The following is an 18,421-nucleotide window of genomic DNA, read 5'->3' as shown; positions in this document are numbered from 1 at the left end:
CCCCCGTCCCCGCGCCCTGCCCCATTTTCCCCTTTTCCAATCTCCCGGGGACAAAACGACGTCCGAAAAACACCCAAAATCCACGGCCCTGCTCACCCAGTCCCCGCTCGGCCCTGGCTGCCGCGGGGGGGGCTCGGTGCTGCAACGGGGCTGGGTGGGGGGGGGTGGCTCCGAGGGTCCCCCCAAACCTCCCCATGCACCGGGGGGGGGCTCACGCCGCCCCCCGCTAACGCCGCCTCTCCTCCCCGGCCAGGCGTGGAGGGAAACCCATGGCACCCGGCCCCCCGGACCCCCCCCGTGCCAAGCCCCAGCCCCGCTCCCATTGCCCCTAGCGCCCCGAGACCCCCCCCCGCCGGCAGCGGGGAGCGCGAGCAGGTACGGGGGTGCAGGGTGCCAGGGTGGTGGGGCTGGGGTGCAGGGGGGGGGGCTGCTGAGGGGCCGGGGGGGGTCCCAGGGGGCGTGGGGAGGGGTGGAGGGGGGTGATGGTGGGGGGGTGCATGGGGAGGTGGAGGGGGGTGCATGGGGGGTGCATGGGGGGATGATGGAGGGGGGGGGCGCATGGGGGTGGTGGGGAGGAGGTGCTGGAAATGGGGTGCTGGGGGGGTGCACGGGGTGGGGGGGGTGCTCGGGGTGGGTTTTGGGGTGCAGGTGAATGAGGGAGGGGGTTGAGGGGTTGGGGGTGCGCAGGGGGTGCATGGGGTTGTCACGGGGGGGGCTGGAGGCTGCGCGTTGGGGGGGGGATGGAGCCTGATGGGGGGTGCACGGGGCTGGGGGGAGGGCTGTGATGGAGGGGTGGGGGCGTGCATGGGGTGATGGGGTGATGGGGGGGCGTGGGGTGGTGGGGGGAGTGGGGGGCGGTGGGGGGGTGCATGGGGTGATGGGGAATTGGGGGGGTGATGGGGAATTGGGGGGCGGGGGGGCGACAGCGAGGGGTGTGGGGGGGATGGCAGCAGGGTGCAGGGGGGGGTGCAGTGGGGGGTCCCCCGTGTGGGGGGGGTCCCTGTGTGGGGAGGATCCCCTGTGGGGGGGGGGGTTCCCCGTGTGGGGGGGCTTTGGGGGCACCCGGGGGACCCCGGGGGGCGCCCGGGGAGGGGAGGGGGCGCTTGGGGAGGGGAGGGGGTGGGGGGGCGGAGCCGGCGCACGGGGGTGGGCGGGGCTCGGAGGCCTACGTCACGAGGGGGCGTGCCCCCTCCCAACCAATCAGCAACCTCGCTCGGGCCGCCCCCCCCCCCCCTCGGGCTCTCCGGTCCCGCCGCCGCCGCGCGCCCCCGGGGCCGAACCGGGCTGCGGCGGCTGCGGCGCGGCCCCGGGTCGGGCTCCGGTCCCCGGTCCCCGGCGGCAGGTGGGGGGGAGGTTGGGGGGGGTCAGCAGGGTTGGGGGGGGGTCGCTGAGCCCACTCCCGGTAACCGGGACCGAGCCGTGCCGGTGCCACCCCCCCCTCCTCTCCCGGTAACCGGCCGGTCCCCGGTGCCGCTGCGCCCCCGGGATGGCGACGGTGGCGCACGGGGAGGGCGCGCACGGTGCGGTGCGGAGGGGGGGGGAGGTTTTTAGGGGAGGGGGTGGGCACCGTGGGTGAGCCCCCACGTGCGGGGCAGGTGGTGGTGGTGGTGGTGGTGGGGAGGAGGGGGGGGCACAGCTCGGTGCCCCAACCGGTGCCTTCTTTCACCCCCCCCCCCTCGACCCCTCCCCAGGTGCCCCCCGCGCCGCTGAGCCATGCGGCATCGCCCGGCCCCCAGCTCGCCACAGCCATGAGCGGCTGCCGCTCCAATGGGGGGGTCCTGAGCGCCTCGACCCCCACCCTGCACCCAGCGGAGGCCGAGACCCAACCCCTGCGACCCCGCCGCCCCCCCGGGTTGGAGGAGGTGGTGGTGGTCTCCCGGCCCGAGCAGCAGCAGCCCCCGGCCCCCGGGGGGGATGCGGCGGAGACGCGGGGGCCGCGGCGCCCCCAAAACATCGGCTACAAGCTGGGCCACCGGCGCGCCCTCTTCGAGAAGCGCAAGCGGCTCAGCGACTACGCCCTCATCTTCGGCATGTTCGGCATCGTGGTCATGGTCACGGAGACGGAGCTGTCCTGGGGGGTCTACACCAAGGTGGGATTCGGGGTGGGGGGGGGGCACGTGGCGGGGACATGCTCGGGGCGCCCCGCCGGGCTCACCCCGCTCGCTGCGCCCCCGCAGGAGTCGTCGTACTCGTTTGCACTGAAATGCCTTATCAGCCTCTCCACCCTCATCCTCCTGGGGCTCATCGTCATGTACCACGCCAGGGAGATCCAGGTGAGGGGCACCCACGGGTGGGCACCCACGGCGGGGGTCTTGTGCCCCCTCCCCAGCTCCGTACCAGCTCCCAGCGCCTCGTTCCCCGCAGCTCTTCATGGTGGACAACGGCGCGGACGACTGGCGCATCGCCATGACCTACGAGCGCATCTTCTTCATCGCCCTGGAGCTGCTGGTCTGCGCCATCCACCCCATCCCCGGGCAGTACCTGTTCACCTGGACGGCTCGCCTGGCCTTCACCTACGCCGCCTCGGTGGCCGACGCCGACGTGGACATCATCCTCTCCATCCCCATGTTCCTGCGGCTCTACCTGATCGGGCGCGTCATGCTGCTGCACAGCAAGCTCTTCACCGACGCCTCCTCCCGCAGCATCGGCGCCCTCAACAAGATCAACTTCAACACCCGCTTCGTCATGAAGACCCTCATGACCATCTGCCCCGGCACCGTGCTGCTGGTCTTCAGCATCTCCTCCTGGATCATCGCCGCCTGGACCGTCCGCGTCTGCGAGAGGTGAGGGGGGGGGGTCCGGGGGTGCTGCAGGGGGCCCCCGGGTGCTGCCCGCGGGGGCTCTCGGGGAGGGCGCGGGGCCGGGGCGCAGCTGAGGACGCACGGAGCTGACCTGGGGGGTACGAGGGGAGCACCCGGGGGAGAGGTCCCCGGGTGTCTTCGCCGGATCCTCGTGCCCTGGGTGCGGCAGGAGGTGGCCGTGGCGCTTTGCCGGAGCCGCGGGTGTTTGCCAGGAGGATTTGGGAGGATTTTGTCCCCACGGGATGCTGCAGGACCCCGTTACCACTGACAGGGTGGGGGTCTCGGGGCTGGGATGTGCCACGTGCTCCTCAGCTGCGCCCGGCAGGGGTTGGGCTGCGCTCGCCCGTCCCCGTCCCCCCCGCGCTCGCCTTCCTCGGCCGCTTCTCCTCGCCCCGGGACCGCGCATTAACTGCTCTTGTTTTCCCTCTCTGACCGCTCTGCTGCTCGCAGGGACAAACTGTGAGTCACCCCAGGAACCGACAGCCGCGTCCTGCACGGGACGTTCCCCCCCCTCACTCCTCCCCTCCACCCCCCCCCCAAGCCCCAGGCTTTTTGCGCTACTCAGAATTTAGGATTAGCTGCAGCCGGCGGGTTGGGGGGGGGGCGGGTACGGGAGGGGGGCACCTGGGCCAGAATAAAAATCCCACGGACCTGGAAAGGGGCCGGAGCCTTTTCCACTTGGAACCTCAGCAGATGCGGTGCCCAGGGCTGGCTGCAGCCACCCGGGGAAGTCCCGTGGGGATGGGGGTGCGGGACAGCCCCCCTCTGCCCCATTTTTTTGGGGGTGGTTTTGCTACAGACCCCCCCGCGGGTCCCTGGGGTGGCTCCGGGGCTCCCGGTTTTGTTCCCGGAGCGCTGAACAAAGCGGAGCCGAGCCAAAGCAGCCGGACAGGGGCCCCGGGACCACTTTTTATTTCCAGATGGGGGCTGAGGCATCTCCAAAGGGCTCGCGCTCGGCTCCGAGCCTTCCCCTCGCTCGGCGTTTCCCCTCCTCGGTGCACGTGGTTTGGGCGCGCTGGGGGAGCCCCGGGGCTGCTCCCTGGGGTGGAGCAGGGGAAGGGGAAGAAGAGGGGGCAGAGGGGCAGCACCGTGGGGCAAAGTCCCGGGGCTCTCGGCGCTTTTGGGGACCAGCTGAGCCCGGCCGTGCCTGGCACCCCCCGTGCACCCCAACCTCCCCTGGGGAGCGTCACCCCCCGGCGTCGCCCCACCGCATCCCCCGGTGCCGGCTGAGGTTCCAAGCCCAAACTTCGCAGGCTGCGCCTGGGGAGAGGGGGAAGGGGACGCAGCAATCCTAAATTCCTCGCCGCACGCTTCGAGTCCGCCCCTGGCTTGCTGCGATCGGCCCCTGCCCTTTCCTCGCCTCCCCCCTGGCCCCCCCCCCGGGTGTCCGTGCTCCCCGCTGCTCCCCGCATGTCCCCGCTGCCCGGCTCGTCCCGGTGTCCCCGGGGCTGCGTGGGGGGGGGCACGGCCGCAGGAGTTCGTGGCTTCGGTGCTGGCCACGGGATCTCAAAGCACGGCGTCCCCCCCCCCGCAATTCCAGCTCAGTCCCTGCCGGGGTGGCCTCGAGGGGCGAGGGGTGCCCTGCTCCAGGCTGTGTCCCCCCCCCCGTGCGGGCACCGTGCGATCGTCCCCAGCTCTGCAGGGAAACGTCCCCTGCTGGGGGCCTTGCGGTGACACCCGCCTGCTGTGCTTTGAGATCACGGGGGGGCAGCTCGTGGAGGGTGGGGATTTATCATCCCCCCCCCCTCTCCCGGCACAGCCCTGGGTGGGCGCAGCTCCGCCACCCTCCTGTCCCCTCTTTGTGGGACGCTTTGGTCACCAGCGCTGGGGGTGCCCGGCCCCAGGAGCAAGCTGGAACCCCGGTGCCTCTTTTTGGGGACCCCCACGGCACGGCGGGGAGCTCGGGCACTGCCCTGGCTGCAGCCCCAGCACGGGGAAGTGGCTGCACATCGCGTGGCCAAACCCACGGCGCGGGACCCCCGCGGCTGACGGGCGCCGTGCGCTTGGCCCCGGGCAGGTACCACGACAAGCAGGAGGTGACCAGCAACTTCCTGGGGGCGATGTGGCTGATCTCCATCACCTTCCTCTCCATCGGCTACGGGGACATGGTGCCGCACACCTACTGCGGGAAGGGCGTGTGTCTGCTCACTGGCATCATGGTGAGCTTGCCGGGGTATCCCCTGGGGGGGGCCGGGGGGCTGCGAGCGCCCGCCGGTGCCGGTGCCCTCACCCCGGTGCTGTGCCCGCAGGGTGCCGGCTGCACGGCTCTGGTCGTCGCCGTCGTTGCCAGAAAGCTAGAGCTCACCAAAGCGGAGAAACACGTGCACAATTTCATGATGGATACGCAGCTAACGAAGCGGGTGAGCTCCCCCCGCCCCCCCCCCCAGCTCCCCTCTCCGTCCCCTCCGTTGGCGTCCGGCTGCCTCCGTCCCCGACCCCCGGCGTTTGGTTGCCTTCAGGTGAAAAATGCTGCTGCCAACGTACTCAGGGAAACGTGGCTCATCTACAAACACACCAAGCTGGTGAAGAAGATCGACCATGCCAAAGTTCGGAAACACCAGCGTAAGTTCCTCCAAGCCATCCATCAGTAAGTGCCAAACCTTTACCTGCTTCCTACGCGGCGCCCGGGCACGGGCCACCGCCAGCCTGGGCGGCCGTGGAAATGCTCCCTTCTGGCCCCCGATTTCTGCCAGTTTTACCCCAAATGCCCTCGTCCCCGGGGCTGGCATCCCGGTTTCCCTCACAGTCCCATCCCGGGGGGGGGTGTTTTCCCAGCGGGGGGGCACCCTGGTGGCAACGGGGACGGTGCTGGGGTGCCCTGGGGGTGCGCAATGGCACGGCTTGGTGTCACCGTGTCCGCTGCCCGGCTTCACCCGCCTCGAGCCCCCGGTGCCTCCTGCTTTTGGGGGGGGGGAAGCGGAAAGGGTGGGGGGGTCAGGGGGGGCGCTGGCATCCCCGTGCGCTCTCGGTGGTGGTATTAAACCTGCTGTTGTGTTTTGTCTCTGTTCTGCCCCGTCCCTGCAGAGCCCAGAAGTAAGTCTGCCCGGCTCCTCCGTGCCTGTCCGTCTGCATGGGCTCGGTGCTGCAAAATGGGGAGGGGTGGGGGGGGGGACACGGCATGGCAGCGCAGCCCCCCCCCCCGGCTGGGGCTGTCTCTTCTTTGGGAGGGTCTGGGGCAGTGCCAGACCATGTGGGAACGTGGGAGCCCCCCTGGAAATGTGGGAGCCCCCTGGAAACGTGGGGGCTCCCCGGGACCGTGGGAGCTCCCCAGGGGTGCGGGAGCTCTCCAAGACCGTGGGAGCCCCCCAGGACCGTGGGACCCCCCCCCCGAGTGCATGCCGGGGCGCTGGGGAGGACCCCACGGGGTGCCGCTGAGCCGTCCCTGCTCCCCATTCCCCCCGGCAGGTTGAGGAGCGTGAAGATGGAGCAGCGCAAGCTGAACGACCAGGCCAACACGCTGGTGGACCTGGCGAAGGTGAGCGCCGGGAAAAGGGGGGGACACCGCATAATGGAGGGGGGGGGGGGGGGGGGGGGGGCACGTTACCCCATTTCGGACCCCCCCCCCCTCCCAAATCTCCCGACAGACCCAGAACATCATGTACGACATGGTGTCGGAGCTGCAGGAGCGCCACGAGGACCTGGAGAAGCGCATCGGCGCCCTGGAGAGCAAACTGGAGGCGCTGGGGCTGAGCCTGCTGGCGCTGCCGGGGCTGGTCAGCCAAGCCATCGGGCAGCAGCAGCAGCGCGAGCTGTTGGGGACCTGGGCCCCCTGCACCCCCCCCTGCCGCCGCAGGTCCCCCTCCACCGCCCCCCACACCTCCTCGGACAGCGGGTGATCTGTGGGGTTGGGGGGGAGTTCGAACTGGGGGGCTGGGGGGGGGGTCCCTTTTTATGTCTGGCCATCGTGTGGCTGATTTCAGTAGCTTTGTTCTGTAAAGCCCTCTATAAACTTCCTGCGTTCACTGTGCTGGCGTGAGGCTGGAGACCCCCCCCCAAGCCCCAATTTGGCCCCCCCAGGTGGTCCCGCGATCCCCCCACCCAAGCCAGGGGAGGGTCTTGGATAAAAGGGGGGGGGGGGGCGCGCACACACGAACAGCCCCAGGGGGGTCCTGTGGTGGAGGGGGGGGAAAAGGGAGAGGGGGGGGGAGAAAAGGGGAGCCCTGAGGTTGGTTTTATTTTTTGGGGGGGGGGGTCCGGGGGCTGTCCCCCTGCTGTGGGTTGGAGAGGGGGGGTGAAGGATGGGGCTGGGGTGGTGGGGAGCCAGGAGGGGTGGGGGGCAGCCCCCTTCCCCCCCCCAGGGCTAAAGCAGGGCTGAGCCCCCAGGGTGAGGGGGTGGGGGTGAGGGGTGGGGGGGCTCCCTCCCTGGCCCGACCCTGCAGTCCCCTTGCCGCTCCGTGCCTCAGTTTCCCCATGTGTAAAATGGGGCGGGGGGGGGGCAAAGGGGGGGCGGTGCTGGGCCGGATCCAGTCCTGCCCCCCCCCCTCCCTTGCCCTGGCTGGACCCTCGGCGTGGGGGGGGGGCTGAGGTGCAAATTAAAGGAGGCTGAACTGGACGCGTCGCTCTCTGCTCCTGGCCAGGACCTGGTGGGTGGGATGGGGGGGGAGATTCCTGCCCTTTGGGGGGGGGGGGAGAGGCTTTGCAGCCCCTTGGGGGGGGCCATGGCAGCGGGTGGGGGCTGCTCGCTGGGTTTTGGGGGGTGCTGGGGGCTCCCCATGGCTTTGCCAAGCCCATCCCAGTCCAAACCAGTGCCGGGGAGGGGGGGGGGCAGGATGCGGCCCCCAGTGGGGCGCTGGGTGGAGCCCCAGGGGGGGCGGGGGGGGCCCGATCCTGCCCCCACGCCGCGCCTCGGGGCGGTGCGTGCAGGTCAATGTTTAACCAGCCGTGCCTATCGGCGGCAGGCAGCGGCTGCACGGGGGCACCCTTGGGTGCTGGTGGCAGCAGGGACCCGGTGACCCCCCCCTTAAAGCCCCCCGCTGCGGCCCCCACCTCTCGTAAATCCCCCGGTGAGCAGCGTGCGGGGAGCCGGGCTGCGGCGGTGCCGTGCGGGGGGAAACTGAGGCACGGGACCGGGGTTGGGATTGGGGACTTTGGGGGGGGGGTCCCCGCTTTGGGGGCTCGCTCCCACCCCGGATGCATCCAGGGGAGCCCCCTCCCCCCAAAAAAAAAACCACAACCCTGGGGGGGCTGATGGCTGAGCCTGCCCACCCCCGGGGGGCTCAGGGGCTCGGGGCTGGTTTTGGGGGGCAGCGTGCGGCCGGGCTCCGCTTCGCCCCCACGAAATCGTGGCCGGGGCTGCTGCGGGTGCTGGGGGGGCTGGAGCTGCTGTGCGGGGGGGCAGCCTTCACCTGCGTCTGCGCCTACATCCAGCAGGATTACGGGGGCGAGCTGCTCCTCGGGGGGGTCCCGGGGGTTGGTTACGGGGGTCCGCTGCCCACTTTTGTGCTGGGGGGGGTCGCCCTGGGCTGGCTGCTGACGGCGGCGCTGCTGGGGCTGGGGGTGAGCCCTTATTACCACCGCGTCCTCCTGGAGGCACCTTGGTGGCCTCCCACCGAATCCGGCCTCCACGGCCTCCTGTTCCTGCTCTCCCTGGGGGCGGCGGGGGGCTACGTCCACGCCGTCAGCCTGGGGGGGCTCTGCTATTCCCCCCCTCTGTCCGGCGGCCCCCTCCTCGCCGCTTTCTGCCCCCCGGCCGGGGGGCAAGCGGCCGCCCTCGTCTTCCTCTTCCTCACGGCGCTGCTCTACCTGGCCGGCAGCCTCGTGGCCCTCAAGATGTGGAGGCACGAGGTGGCCCGGAGGCTGCGGGAGGCTCCCGTGAGTCCCTTGGTCACTGGGAGGTTTTTTTTTTTTGGGGGGGGTGCAGCCAAAGTTGGGGTCCTCACCCCCCCCTTCCTCCGATTCCTCTTTGTGTCTCGAAGCCGCCGCCGGTCCGAGCCAAGCGCGTCACCTTCGAGGATGAGGTGGGACCCCCGCGGAGACCCCTGGGGAGGGACACGGCCACCGAGGGGGGCGAGAGGCAGGGCGTCTTGACCCGCTCCGACCCCCCCGGCCTCGTGCCGCGGCCGTGCGCTGTCCCGGACTACGTGGTGTGAGTGAGGGGACTGCCACGCGATGGGGTCCCGGAGGGGTCCGGAGCCCCCCGGTGCCTCCGTGCTGGGGCACCAACCCGGAGCAGGGACCCCCCCTGAGCTTTGTGCCCCCCCCGGGGCTGTGCAGAAAGTACCCGGCGATCCGCAGCGGGTGGCAGCGGGAGGGATACCGGGCTGTGTTCAGCGACCAGCACGCCGAGTACCGCGAGCTGCTGGCAGAGCTGCGGGAGGCACGGCGGAGGCTGGGGGAGCTGGAGGCTGCCGCGCGCCACGCGCTCAGCAGGACGGTGGGTGTCCCATGGGTGTCCCGTGGGTGTCCCGTGGGTGTCCTGTGGATGTCTCATAGGTGTCCCATGGGTGTCTCAGGGGTGTCCCTTGGGTTTCCCATGGGTGTCCCATAAGTGTCCGGTGGGTGTCCTGTGGGTGTCCCATCGGTGTCTGGTGGGTGTCCCGTGGATGTCCCATGGGTGTCCCATGGGTGTCCCGTGGGTGTCCCAATGGTGTCCCGTAGGTGTCCCATGGGTGTCCCAATGGTGTCCCATCGGTGTCCCATAGGTGTCCCGTGGGTTTCCCATGGGTGTCCCGTGGGTGTCCCAAGCAGGCTGGGCTCAGCACCGGGGCCGTGCCGGTGGGGTTGGGGATATCAGGCTGCGTCTTCTCGCCCCGCAGGGGGACAGCAGGGTGGCTCGCGTATGGCACGAGGTCCTGAGGAAGAAGAGGGTGAGTAGGGCTTGGGGTTCATGCGCCCAGAGCCACACCAGGGGTGCTGCAAGCTTCCCAGCCCTCAAAGATCTGTGTGTGGGGGTGCTGGGTATCCGTGGGACCCCGGTGCTGTGGGGGGGTCTCCCCGGGCTGTGCACGGCACCGCTGCATCCCACCGGCAGGATTCGGCCTTCCTGGAGAAGCAGCGGCGCTGCCGCTACCTGCAGGAGAAGCTGACGCACATCAAGAGGCAGATCCAGGACTACGACCGCGGCGGCACCGTCTACTTCTGAACCTGCTCACGGGGGACCCCAGGGCTCTGCTGGGTCCCCCCCCCCTCCCCCAAAACCCTGGGGACCCCGCAGGGCTCAGCACCTTGGGGTGCCGGTGCTGCGGGGGCGAGCAGGGGGCACCCGCTGCACCCCACGCGTTGCACCCACCTGGGTATGGGGAGCAAACCTGTGGGGTTTGGGGTGTCTCTGGTGGCTCTGCACCCGCTGTGGATTCGGGAGCACCCCCAGGGGTGCAGCTGTGGGTGGGGCAGAGCTGCTTTTAATAAAATCTGGTGATATTTTTTGGGGGGCTTCAGTGCGTGTCCTGGGGTGCCCACGGATGACGGAGGCGGGTGGGCTCCAGCAGCTGGCAACCCCCCCAGGGACACTCCTGTCCCCTGGGATAACGAAAGCAGCCCCGGTGCCCAACAGGACCCCCCCGTGCCACGGCTCCGGAGCGGGGGGGACACGGCCCTGGCCTCTTTGCGCCCCCCCAGCCCCCAGGGACCCTGAGCCCCCTCCAGCCCCCGCTTTTCTCACTCCACGGAACCGCCGCGCGTGTGAGCTTCCCAAAGCCCCCCCCCAAGATCCCCGGAGCCCCCGAGCCCCCTCCGCCACCTCCCCACGGCCGGGGGCCGGGCGGGAGCAGCGGGGCCGCCCCCGGGGCTCCCCCCGGAGGCGGAAACCGGGGCCGGTTCCCTGCAGCGCCCGGCGGCGGCGGTGCCGCTGCTCCCGGCTGCCATTTTACGGGAACAAAGAGGCGGAGGAGCGGCCAGGTAAGGGGCTCCGGGACAAGGACCGGGGGGGCAGGGGGGTGTCCCGGGGGCTCGTTCCCCTCCGCGCACCGGGGGGGGCTCAGGGAACCCCGGGAGCTCCGCCGGGACCGGAGCGAGCGCGCACGGTTCCCGGAGCCGCACCGGGCAGGTGGGAGGCGGCGGCGGCTCCTCCCGGGGCTCCGCGGGAGGTTGGGGGGTGAAGGGGTGGGGGGGCAGACCCCGGGCCCCCCACCTTCAAAAACTCAACAAAAAATCCCCCAAAACAGCGCGGGGACGGCGCTGCCCCCGTCGGGACGCGGACCCCGGCGTTGCGCCCCGGTGGCGGGGAGGGGGCGCGGGAGCCCCGGGTGAGGTGGAGCCGCCCCGGCGCGGAACGGGGGGGTCCCCGGGGGGGCTTTGCAGCTCCCTTTGCTGCTGGGTCTTCCCCCCAGGGCTTTTGGGGATGCGCAGAGCTGGGGGCAGAGTGGAGATACCCGAAAAGAAAGCCGCGGGCACCCCCGGGAGGTCCGCGTTGGGGTCTGGCCGAAGCCCCTGGTTTGGGACCACCGTTTTTTGGGGCGTGGGGACGAAGCCCCCGGCCCCCAGCTGGGCCCGGACACCCCGGCCCCGCTGCCACCTGCCCCCGGCTTGGGTTTCCCACGCAGGGTTCAGGTTCCCCCTCGCTGCATCCCGCTCCGGCGATGCCCACCGGGGGGGTCCCCGCTGAGCTTTTGGGGTTTTGCCTTTGTGGGGTGGAGAAGGGCGGCTCTATGCAGCCCGGGGGTGGTGGAGCAGCGCCAGGAGCTCGGTGGGCTTCGCAGAGCCCCTGCTTTGCCACCCCCCAACCCCCTCGAAGGGGCTCCCCCCTTCCACTCAGTGGCAGCGTCCTGGCACTTCTCCCTGGCCCTACAAACCCCTCCCGGCGGTGGTTTGGCTCGGAGCGAACTTGTGGGAAAGCAAAACCAGAAGGTGTTTTGGAGAGGCCAACCGCACGCAGGAGGGCAGGAACATGAGGCAGGGAGCGACTGCAGGGCTGGGGGGGGGCCCTGTTGGGGCGGGGGTCCCGGGCAGAGGGCACCTGGCTCCGCGTGGCAGCTCCCCAGCCCTAGCAGCGAGGAAACACGTCACCCCCCCTTTGATCTGCCCCAATTTACCGCTTTTCACTGCGGTGTTGATAATGTGCCCTGGATTATTATTATTATTATTATTACTATTTTTTAAATCCAACCAGAGCTGCTTACGGAGAAACCCTCAGGGTTAGCGCTAGCCTCGGGTAAGAGCTTTTCTGCCTTAATTAGGGTTTGAAACAATCCAATTCATTCAGGCGCCCGCGGTCGGGTGGCCGGGGCCGGCAGCGCGGGGTCCCCGACGCGGGGCAGGGCCGGGTGTGCGGGGAGATGCCCCGTGACTCACTCGCCTCCCTTCTCCACCCCACGCCTCAGTTTCCCCGTGAGCAGAGGTGACTCCCGTGGCGTGGCGTGGCGTCGGGCACGGGCGGGCGCTTGTTTACGGTGACGGGTGACCAAAGTCCTCGCCGGGCGCGCGGAGACGTGGAAACCCGGCGGTGCCGCGCGCGCCCGCAGCTCCAACCGCCTCCCCCCCCCCCCAACCTCCCCAGGCTCTCCCCACCGCCACCATGTTCAGCAAGAAGTCCTACGACGGCCCCCCCATGAGTTACGGCCCCTCCACGGGCTACGGGCCCCCGCCGGGTGATTACGGCTACGACTACGGCGCCCGCTCGCCCCCGCCGGGCTCCTACTACATCGAGGATGCGCCGCAGCACTTCTACAAGTGGAGCTCGCCGCCCGGCGTGGTGAGGATCCTGGAGGCCATCATCATCATGCTCTGCATCGCCATCTTCGCCTGCGTGGCCTCCACCCTCGCCTGGGACTACGGCTACGGTTTGGGGGCTTTTGGAAGCGGGCTGGGCGGCTACTACGGCTCCAGCTACTACGGCAGCGGGCTGGGCTACAACTACGGGTACGGGGGCTACTACAGCGGGGTCACCAACCCGCGGACGGCCAACGGCTTCATGATGGGCATGGCCGTGCTCTGCTTCCTGGCCCAGCTGGGGCTCCTGGTGGCCAGCGTCAGCAAGTCGAGCGGCTCGCGCTCCCGCCGCTTCTACCTGGTGGTCATCGTGGTGTGCGCTGTGCTGGCCTTCGTCATGCTCATCGCCTCCATCGTCTACGTGGTGGGCGTCAACCCCCAGGCGCAGATGACCGGCAGCTACTACTACAGCCCCTTGCTGGCCATGTGCAGCCAGGTGTACAGCAGCAGCACTTACCTCAACCAGTACATCTACCACTACTGCACCGTGGACCCCCAGGAGGTGAGTGTGTCCCCCCGCCACCTCCGGACCCTTCCCCGTTTTTGGGGCAAAGCCCAAGGTTGTGAGGCTGAGCGAGGTCAGCGCCGCTTATCGCAGCCGGGTGCGGGAAGGAGAGTGTCTGGAACTGCTCGTGCTGCCCTTGGGCCGGCTGTGAGACGCGGTGTCCTCAGCCAGCTGGGACTTTCTGCTCCGTCCTTAACGTTTCTGGCAGCGCCGGGCACCGTTGGGTGCCGGGGAGGGTGCCGGTGCGACCGACAGAGCTGGGGAGTTTCGGGGAGGGGACGCTCTGCTACCTGGTACTTTGGTCTCCCTGCTCGTAAAAGTGTTTGAGCGAGCCTGGCGTGCCTGCGGGGGGTGGAATTGGGGCAGCGCGTGGTGGCGCTGGGGTCAGTGGGGCAGGAGGCAGCGGGATCCCGCGACCCAGGGCTCAGCGGCCCCGGGTTTCGGCTGGGGCCAGCGGGGCTCCTGCGCGGCACTGGGGTGGAACTGGGATGGAACTGGTGCTGCCAGTTCCCGGCCGGCTGGGCTGGCCGTGCTGCATTCCTGCGCCCTGAGCGCAGGCTGAGCGGGGGGAGCCGCGGGCTCCAGGGCTCAGCGGGGCCCTGATCTGTCCCTTTTCAGCCCCAAATTCTGTGCAGCTGCATGATCTGGCTCGTGGGAATGCAGCGGCACCCCCACGGGCAGGGTCCCTGCTCTCGGGTGCAGGAGCTGGCTCAGGGCCCCATGTGCTGGGGGGGTCACCTCCCCGAGAGCTGTGCTTGCCCCGTCCCCACGAGAAAACCAAATCCTCTTCCACTGCTGGGGCTGGGCCAAAAGCTCTGCAAAGCCCAGTGAGCTCCGGGCAGAGGCTGTCCCACCGCCCATCCAAAACTGGGGGTGTTGGGGAGGGGGGGGGAGCGCTTCCCATTCAGCCTCAGGGAGGGGTTGGGTAACCAGACCCCTGCTCTACCCAGACGGGGGCTTCCCAGAGCCTGTCCCCCCCTCACCCTCCTCCCTCCCTCCCTCTCCTCCAGGCCGTGGCCATCGTCTGTGGTTTCCTCATCGTCCTCTTGCTCTGCCTCATCTGCTTCTTCGCCCACAAGACGCGGAGCAAGATCTGGAAGTACGGCAAGGCCAACATCTTCTGGGACAAGGCGCCGGTGCTGCAGGAGGGCCCCAACGTGGAGGAGTGGGTGAGTCCCGGGGGGGTGCTCCCGGCACTCGGCTGTGCCGAAATGGCCCCGCTGTGCCCATCCCCAGCCCAGCCTCGTGCCAGGAGCCTCATTCTGCCAGCACCTCGCCGCGGTGTTTGCACACCCCCAGCCCTGCAGCCGGGGCACGCCGTTATCACCGATAGCGCCAGGCAGCGCCCGGGACCGTGAGGTCCTTCCCTGTCACCCCCTTTTTTTTTTTTTTTTTGGCTTTTTCCACCCGGTTCCGTGCCCCTGCACCACGATGCTTTGGGAACGGAGCAGGGCTGGGCGAGCTCGATCTCCCTGAAAGACAAACAGGGTCGGATCAGATGGGCCGGGTGCCAGCAGCGCGCCGCCGAGGCTTCGCGCCCTCTCCCCTTTGTTCGCCCAGCTCCTGCCAGCGCTGGCCGCCGACACGATTCGGTTTCGGTCTCGTCAATGATTAACTCGGCTCCGGGAACGTGGCTCTGGGCTGTGCCACCCAGCCGTGGTATGGATCTGTCCCACCAGCCCGGCTCCGTGCGCGCCGTGATGTCCTGGTGTCCCCTGGGTGCTGGGGGAGGCACCCAGGGAGGGCAGGGAAGGGCCCTGGGGTGCCCTGGCTGCTCCAGGGCTTTGATCCAGGGCTGGGAAATGTGCCCACGTCCTTCAGCACGGCTCCTGCGTGCTGCTGTGCCCTGGATAAGGAGATTCTGACCCCATCCCTGCCCCTGTCCCCATCCCCGTCCCTGTCACCACCAGACCGGGGCGGCCCAGACGGCTGCATTGGGGTGCCCAGGTATTGGGGTGCCAAGGGACAGGGCTGTCCCCCACCGGGACCCCATGGGACAAGAAGTAGCTCACATTGCTCTGAACCATTCCCTGCCACCCCAGAGCCCAGCAAAGCGCTCGGTTTCAAACCCTCAGCCCGGCTCCTCGTGTGCGTCCGCACCCCTCGGTGTGTGTACATCTAATATTTGTTTTTCTTTTTGCAAAAACACCTTTGTTCTGGTTTATTTATTTTTGTTAAAAGTCCCTCCCTTGCTAAGCATTTCCTGGCCCGCAGCAGGCCCGGCCCGGCTCGGGGGGCAGCCCCTGCACCCCCGGCGGTGTCCCCAGCTCCGCCGGTGTCCCTTGGTGGCACCTGCCAAGCTTTTTGGGGACGCTGCGGCGGGGCAGTATCGATGTGTCAGGGTGTGAAGCCATCCCCGGGCCATCTCCTTCCCACTTTATGGCTGAGATTGAGATAAAGAGGTGACCTTCGAGTGGGCGTGAGCCTCCGGCTCCGTCCTGGCGTGGCACGGGGACGTGTCCGTCTCACCTGGGGGCAGGAGGGGCCCTCGCCTGACGGAGTCTTTGTTAGTGGGGGAAAAAGCAGCAGAGAGGAAGCTGCTTTGCCGGCCGGAGCTCTCAGCTGACGTCCCCAGGGCCACCACCTCGGCCCCCGGCAGGGACCGGCTTCCGTCCCGGCACAAACAACCCACAAAGGGCAGGAAGGAAGGCGGGGGACGGGATGGGACATCTGCCCAGCCAGCCCCACGTCCTCCCCCAGGAGCCCCGTGCAGCCGGGGCAAACGTCCCCTACGTGGGCATCGAGCACATGGGGGGGGCGATGAGGGACCCAGCAGATCCGGGGGGGCTGTCACCTGGGGGTGCAGGAGGGATGCTGGGCACCCCCCGCCACGCGTGCGCCTGTGCCGGAGCGCCCACGGTGGCTCCGTGCGGGGCAGTGCCACCTGCTGTGGGGTCCCACGGGCACGTCCTCCCCCCAAAATACTGCTCCTCCTGCCTGGGGGGGCTCCCCCTGCCCTTGCCTCCTCCCCCAGCAGGACATCATTCTGCAGCTCTGCTGGGTCCCCTCCCCATCAGCACCCCAAGCCGGGTCGCAGCGGTCGCACCGGGGTTTCTCCGGCCATGCGGGACGGTGCCAGCGTCCCCGGTGCCCCCGGTGCCACCGTCCCCCCCTCTGAGCACCTCTCGCTGCTCGCAGGTGAAGAACGTGGCAGACGGGGCCAGCGTGCAGGACGAGACGGCCACGCTCGCCTACTCGGAGAAGCCCACCAGCCCCATCAACGCGCTGCCCTACAGCGCGCCCTCCTACAGCTACGCGCCCCCCAACACCGCCTACTACCCCTCCGGGACCTACAGCAGCCGGGGGTAAACCAGGGGGGCACTGCCAGGTGGGTGGGGGGTACCGGGGGCATCTGTTCACACCGTGCTGATGTCCTCGTGTCCCCGCAGTGACCAGCCGGACCGTGCCACCAGCACCAGCCCCGTGGAGGAGAAGGGGAAGGAGCAGCCCAGCAAAGCGCCCGCACGGCGCGGCCGCAGGCGGCGGCGCAACCCCGAGCTGGACGAGTCGCAGTACGAGACCGACTACACCACGGCCGTGGAGTCCAGCGACGAGCGGGACCAGGACCAGTGGGCCAGGTGAGGGGGGAAGCCTCGTTGGGGGTCCCCCAGCCCGTAGCTGACCCCCCCCACGGGGCCTGACCCTGCCCCTGTCCCTGTCCCGCAGCCTCTACCCCCCCATCACGTCGGACGGCGCCCGCCAGAAGTACAAGCAGGAGTTCGACACCGACCTCAAGCGCTACAAGCAGCTCTGCGCCGAGATGGACGGCGTCAACGACCGCCTCAACCAGCTCAGCAAGGAGCTCGACAGCATCTCCGAGGACAGCCCCCAGTACCAGGTATGGGCTCGGGGGCGGGGGGGACGCCCTGGGGCGGCGGGGATGCCCTGGAGCTTTTGGGGACGCTGCAGGTACTGGGGATGATGCGTAGCTTTTGGGGTGCTGGAGGGCACTGGGGATGCCGCATAACTTTGGGGATCCTGCATAAGTTTTGGGATGCTGCAGGGCACTGGGGAGGGCGCTTAGCTTTTGGGGAGGGCACATAGCTTTTGGGGAGGGCGCATAGCTTTTGGGGAGGGCGCATAGCTTTTGGGGAAGACGCATAGCTTTTGGGGAAGACGCATAGTTTTTGGGGATGCCACAGGGCACCAGGGATTCTGCATTGCTTTGGGGATGCCAGCTGGTGCTGCGGGGCACTGGGGAGCACTTGTCCCTGCAGGGCACCCCCCCTCGGGGCTGCTCATAACACCCTGGACCCGTTTCCTTTGCAGGACGTGGCAGAGGAATACAACCAGCTGAAGGACTTGAAGCGGGTGAGTGCGCAGAGCCCGGGAGCTCTCCGTTCCCACACCCCGGTTGAAATTGGGTTACTCTGGGGGAGGGCAAAAAAAAAAAAAAAAAAAGGCACTGCAGGGATGTGCCGGGGGATATCAGGGCAGGCGGTGCTCCCTGGGGGCCTGCTCCTGCTCCTCCATCCCCACCCAACCCGTGAGCGGGGCCAGGCTCGGCGCTGCCCCCCCCCCCAAAGCAGCCCCAGCCCGTGGGCGCTGACGCCTGCCCTCGTGCCACCTTTCAGAGCCCCGATTACCAGACCAAGAAGATGGAGACCAAGGCGCTGCGCAACAAGCTCTTCCACATCAAGCGCATGGTGAGCGACTACGACAAGGTGCGGGGTTAACCCGCACCACGACAGGATGCGTGCCGGGGGGGGCACCACCAGCACTGCAGACTCCTACCTATGCATTTTGTACCTTTTTGTAAAAAAAAAACAACACAAAAATCCATCCAAAGCGACCCCCTGGGCATCGTCCCCAGCCACTGTGAATACCCCCGAGTGCCTTCGCTGGGTGCGTGCTGGGGGGTTGTTCCCCCTCCTTGTGCTGTAAATATGTTTGGGGGGGGGGGGGTCCTGAGCACCCGTCCCCTGGGCTGGGGAGGCGTGAGGAAGCCCCACACCCAGCCAGGAAGGGCTGGGGGGGCTGGAGAGGGGTCAGCACCAGCCCCGGGGCACCTTGGGGTGCCAAAATGTGGCCCCAGCCCCGCGCTGATCCCAGGGCAGGATCGTGGCGTGAAGACAGAGCCCCCCCCCCCCCGGGCAGCTGCTAGGTGGGGGCGAGATTTTGGAAGGAACTGGCTGAAACTGTGTAATTTTTACCGTTGTTTGTTTAAATAAACTGTATCTGTTGATTTTAAGTCGGGACCCCCCAGACCAGGTACAAACCTCCCCTTCCACGTGTGCGGGGGGGGGGGGGTTTACTCGCCCCGAGGAAGCTTTGGGGTGAAAAACAGCGGTTTTGGGGCTTAATTCACCGCTCGACACCACCTCCCCACCACCCTGGGGGGTTCAGCATCCCCCCCCCCCCCGGTCCAGCACAGCCCCCGGCGTTGTAAGAAACATCTTTATTGGCTTCCGTTAATTTGTGTAGTATCATTGAACAAGGATTATATTTTTCAGTGAAATCAATCTAAATG

The 18,421-nt window shown here is 68.7% G+C and overlaps 2 protein-coding genes across 2 annotated transcripts; both read left to right on the top strand.

Moving 5' to 3' along the window:
• Positions 1–1,254: 1,254 nt before the first annotated feature.
• Positions 1,255–6,637, top strand: KCNN1 (potassium calcium-activated channel subfamily N member 1; the record flags this gene model as incomplete). Its single annotated transcript, XM_084302462.1, has 9 exons — positions 1,255–1,342; positions 1,692–2,090; positions 2,178–2,273; positions 2,365–2,783; positions 4,819–4,960; positions 5,051–5,161; positions 5,261–5,388; positions 6,207–6,276; positions 6,386–6,637. Exons 2-9 carry the CDS (start codon positions 1,749–1,751, stop codon positions 6,635–6,637), a joined length of 1,560 nt encoding a protein of 519 aa, XP_084158588.1. The 5' UTR covers positions 1,255–1,342; positions 1,692–1,748.
• A 3,912-nt stretch (positions 6,638–10,549) lies between these two features.
• OCLN (occludin) lies at positions 10,550–18,028 on the top strand. Its single transcript, XM_084302501.1, has 8 exons — positions 10,550–10,637; positions 12,235–12,948; positions 13,962–14,120; positions 16,090–16,256; positions 16,341–16,529; positions 16,618–16,789; positions 17,221–17,262; positions 17,526–18,028. The coding sequence occupies exons 2-8, from the start codon at positions 12,253–12,255 to the stop codon at positions 17,625–17,627; spliced, it is 1,527 nt and encodes a 508-aa protein (XP_084158627.1). The 5' UTR covers positions 10,550–10,637; positions 12,235–12,252; the 3' UTR covers positions 17,628–18,028.
• The last annotated feature ends 393 nt before the right edge of the window (positions 18,029–18,421 follow it).

The sequence above is a fragment of the Netta rufina genome, assembly GCF_964035555.1.
Source record: "Netta rufina genome assembly, chromosome: 28".
NCBI classification, from domain to species: Eukaryota; Metazoa; Chordata; class Aves; order Anseriformes; family Anatidae; genus Netta; species Netta rufina.
Note: the sequence above shows the minus strand (reverse complement) of the source record. Positions and strands in the feature narration are given on the sequence as shown.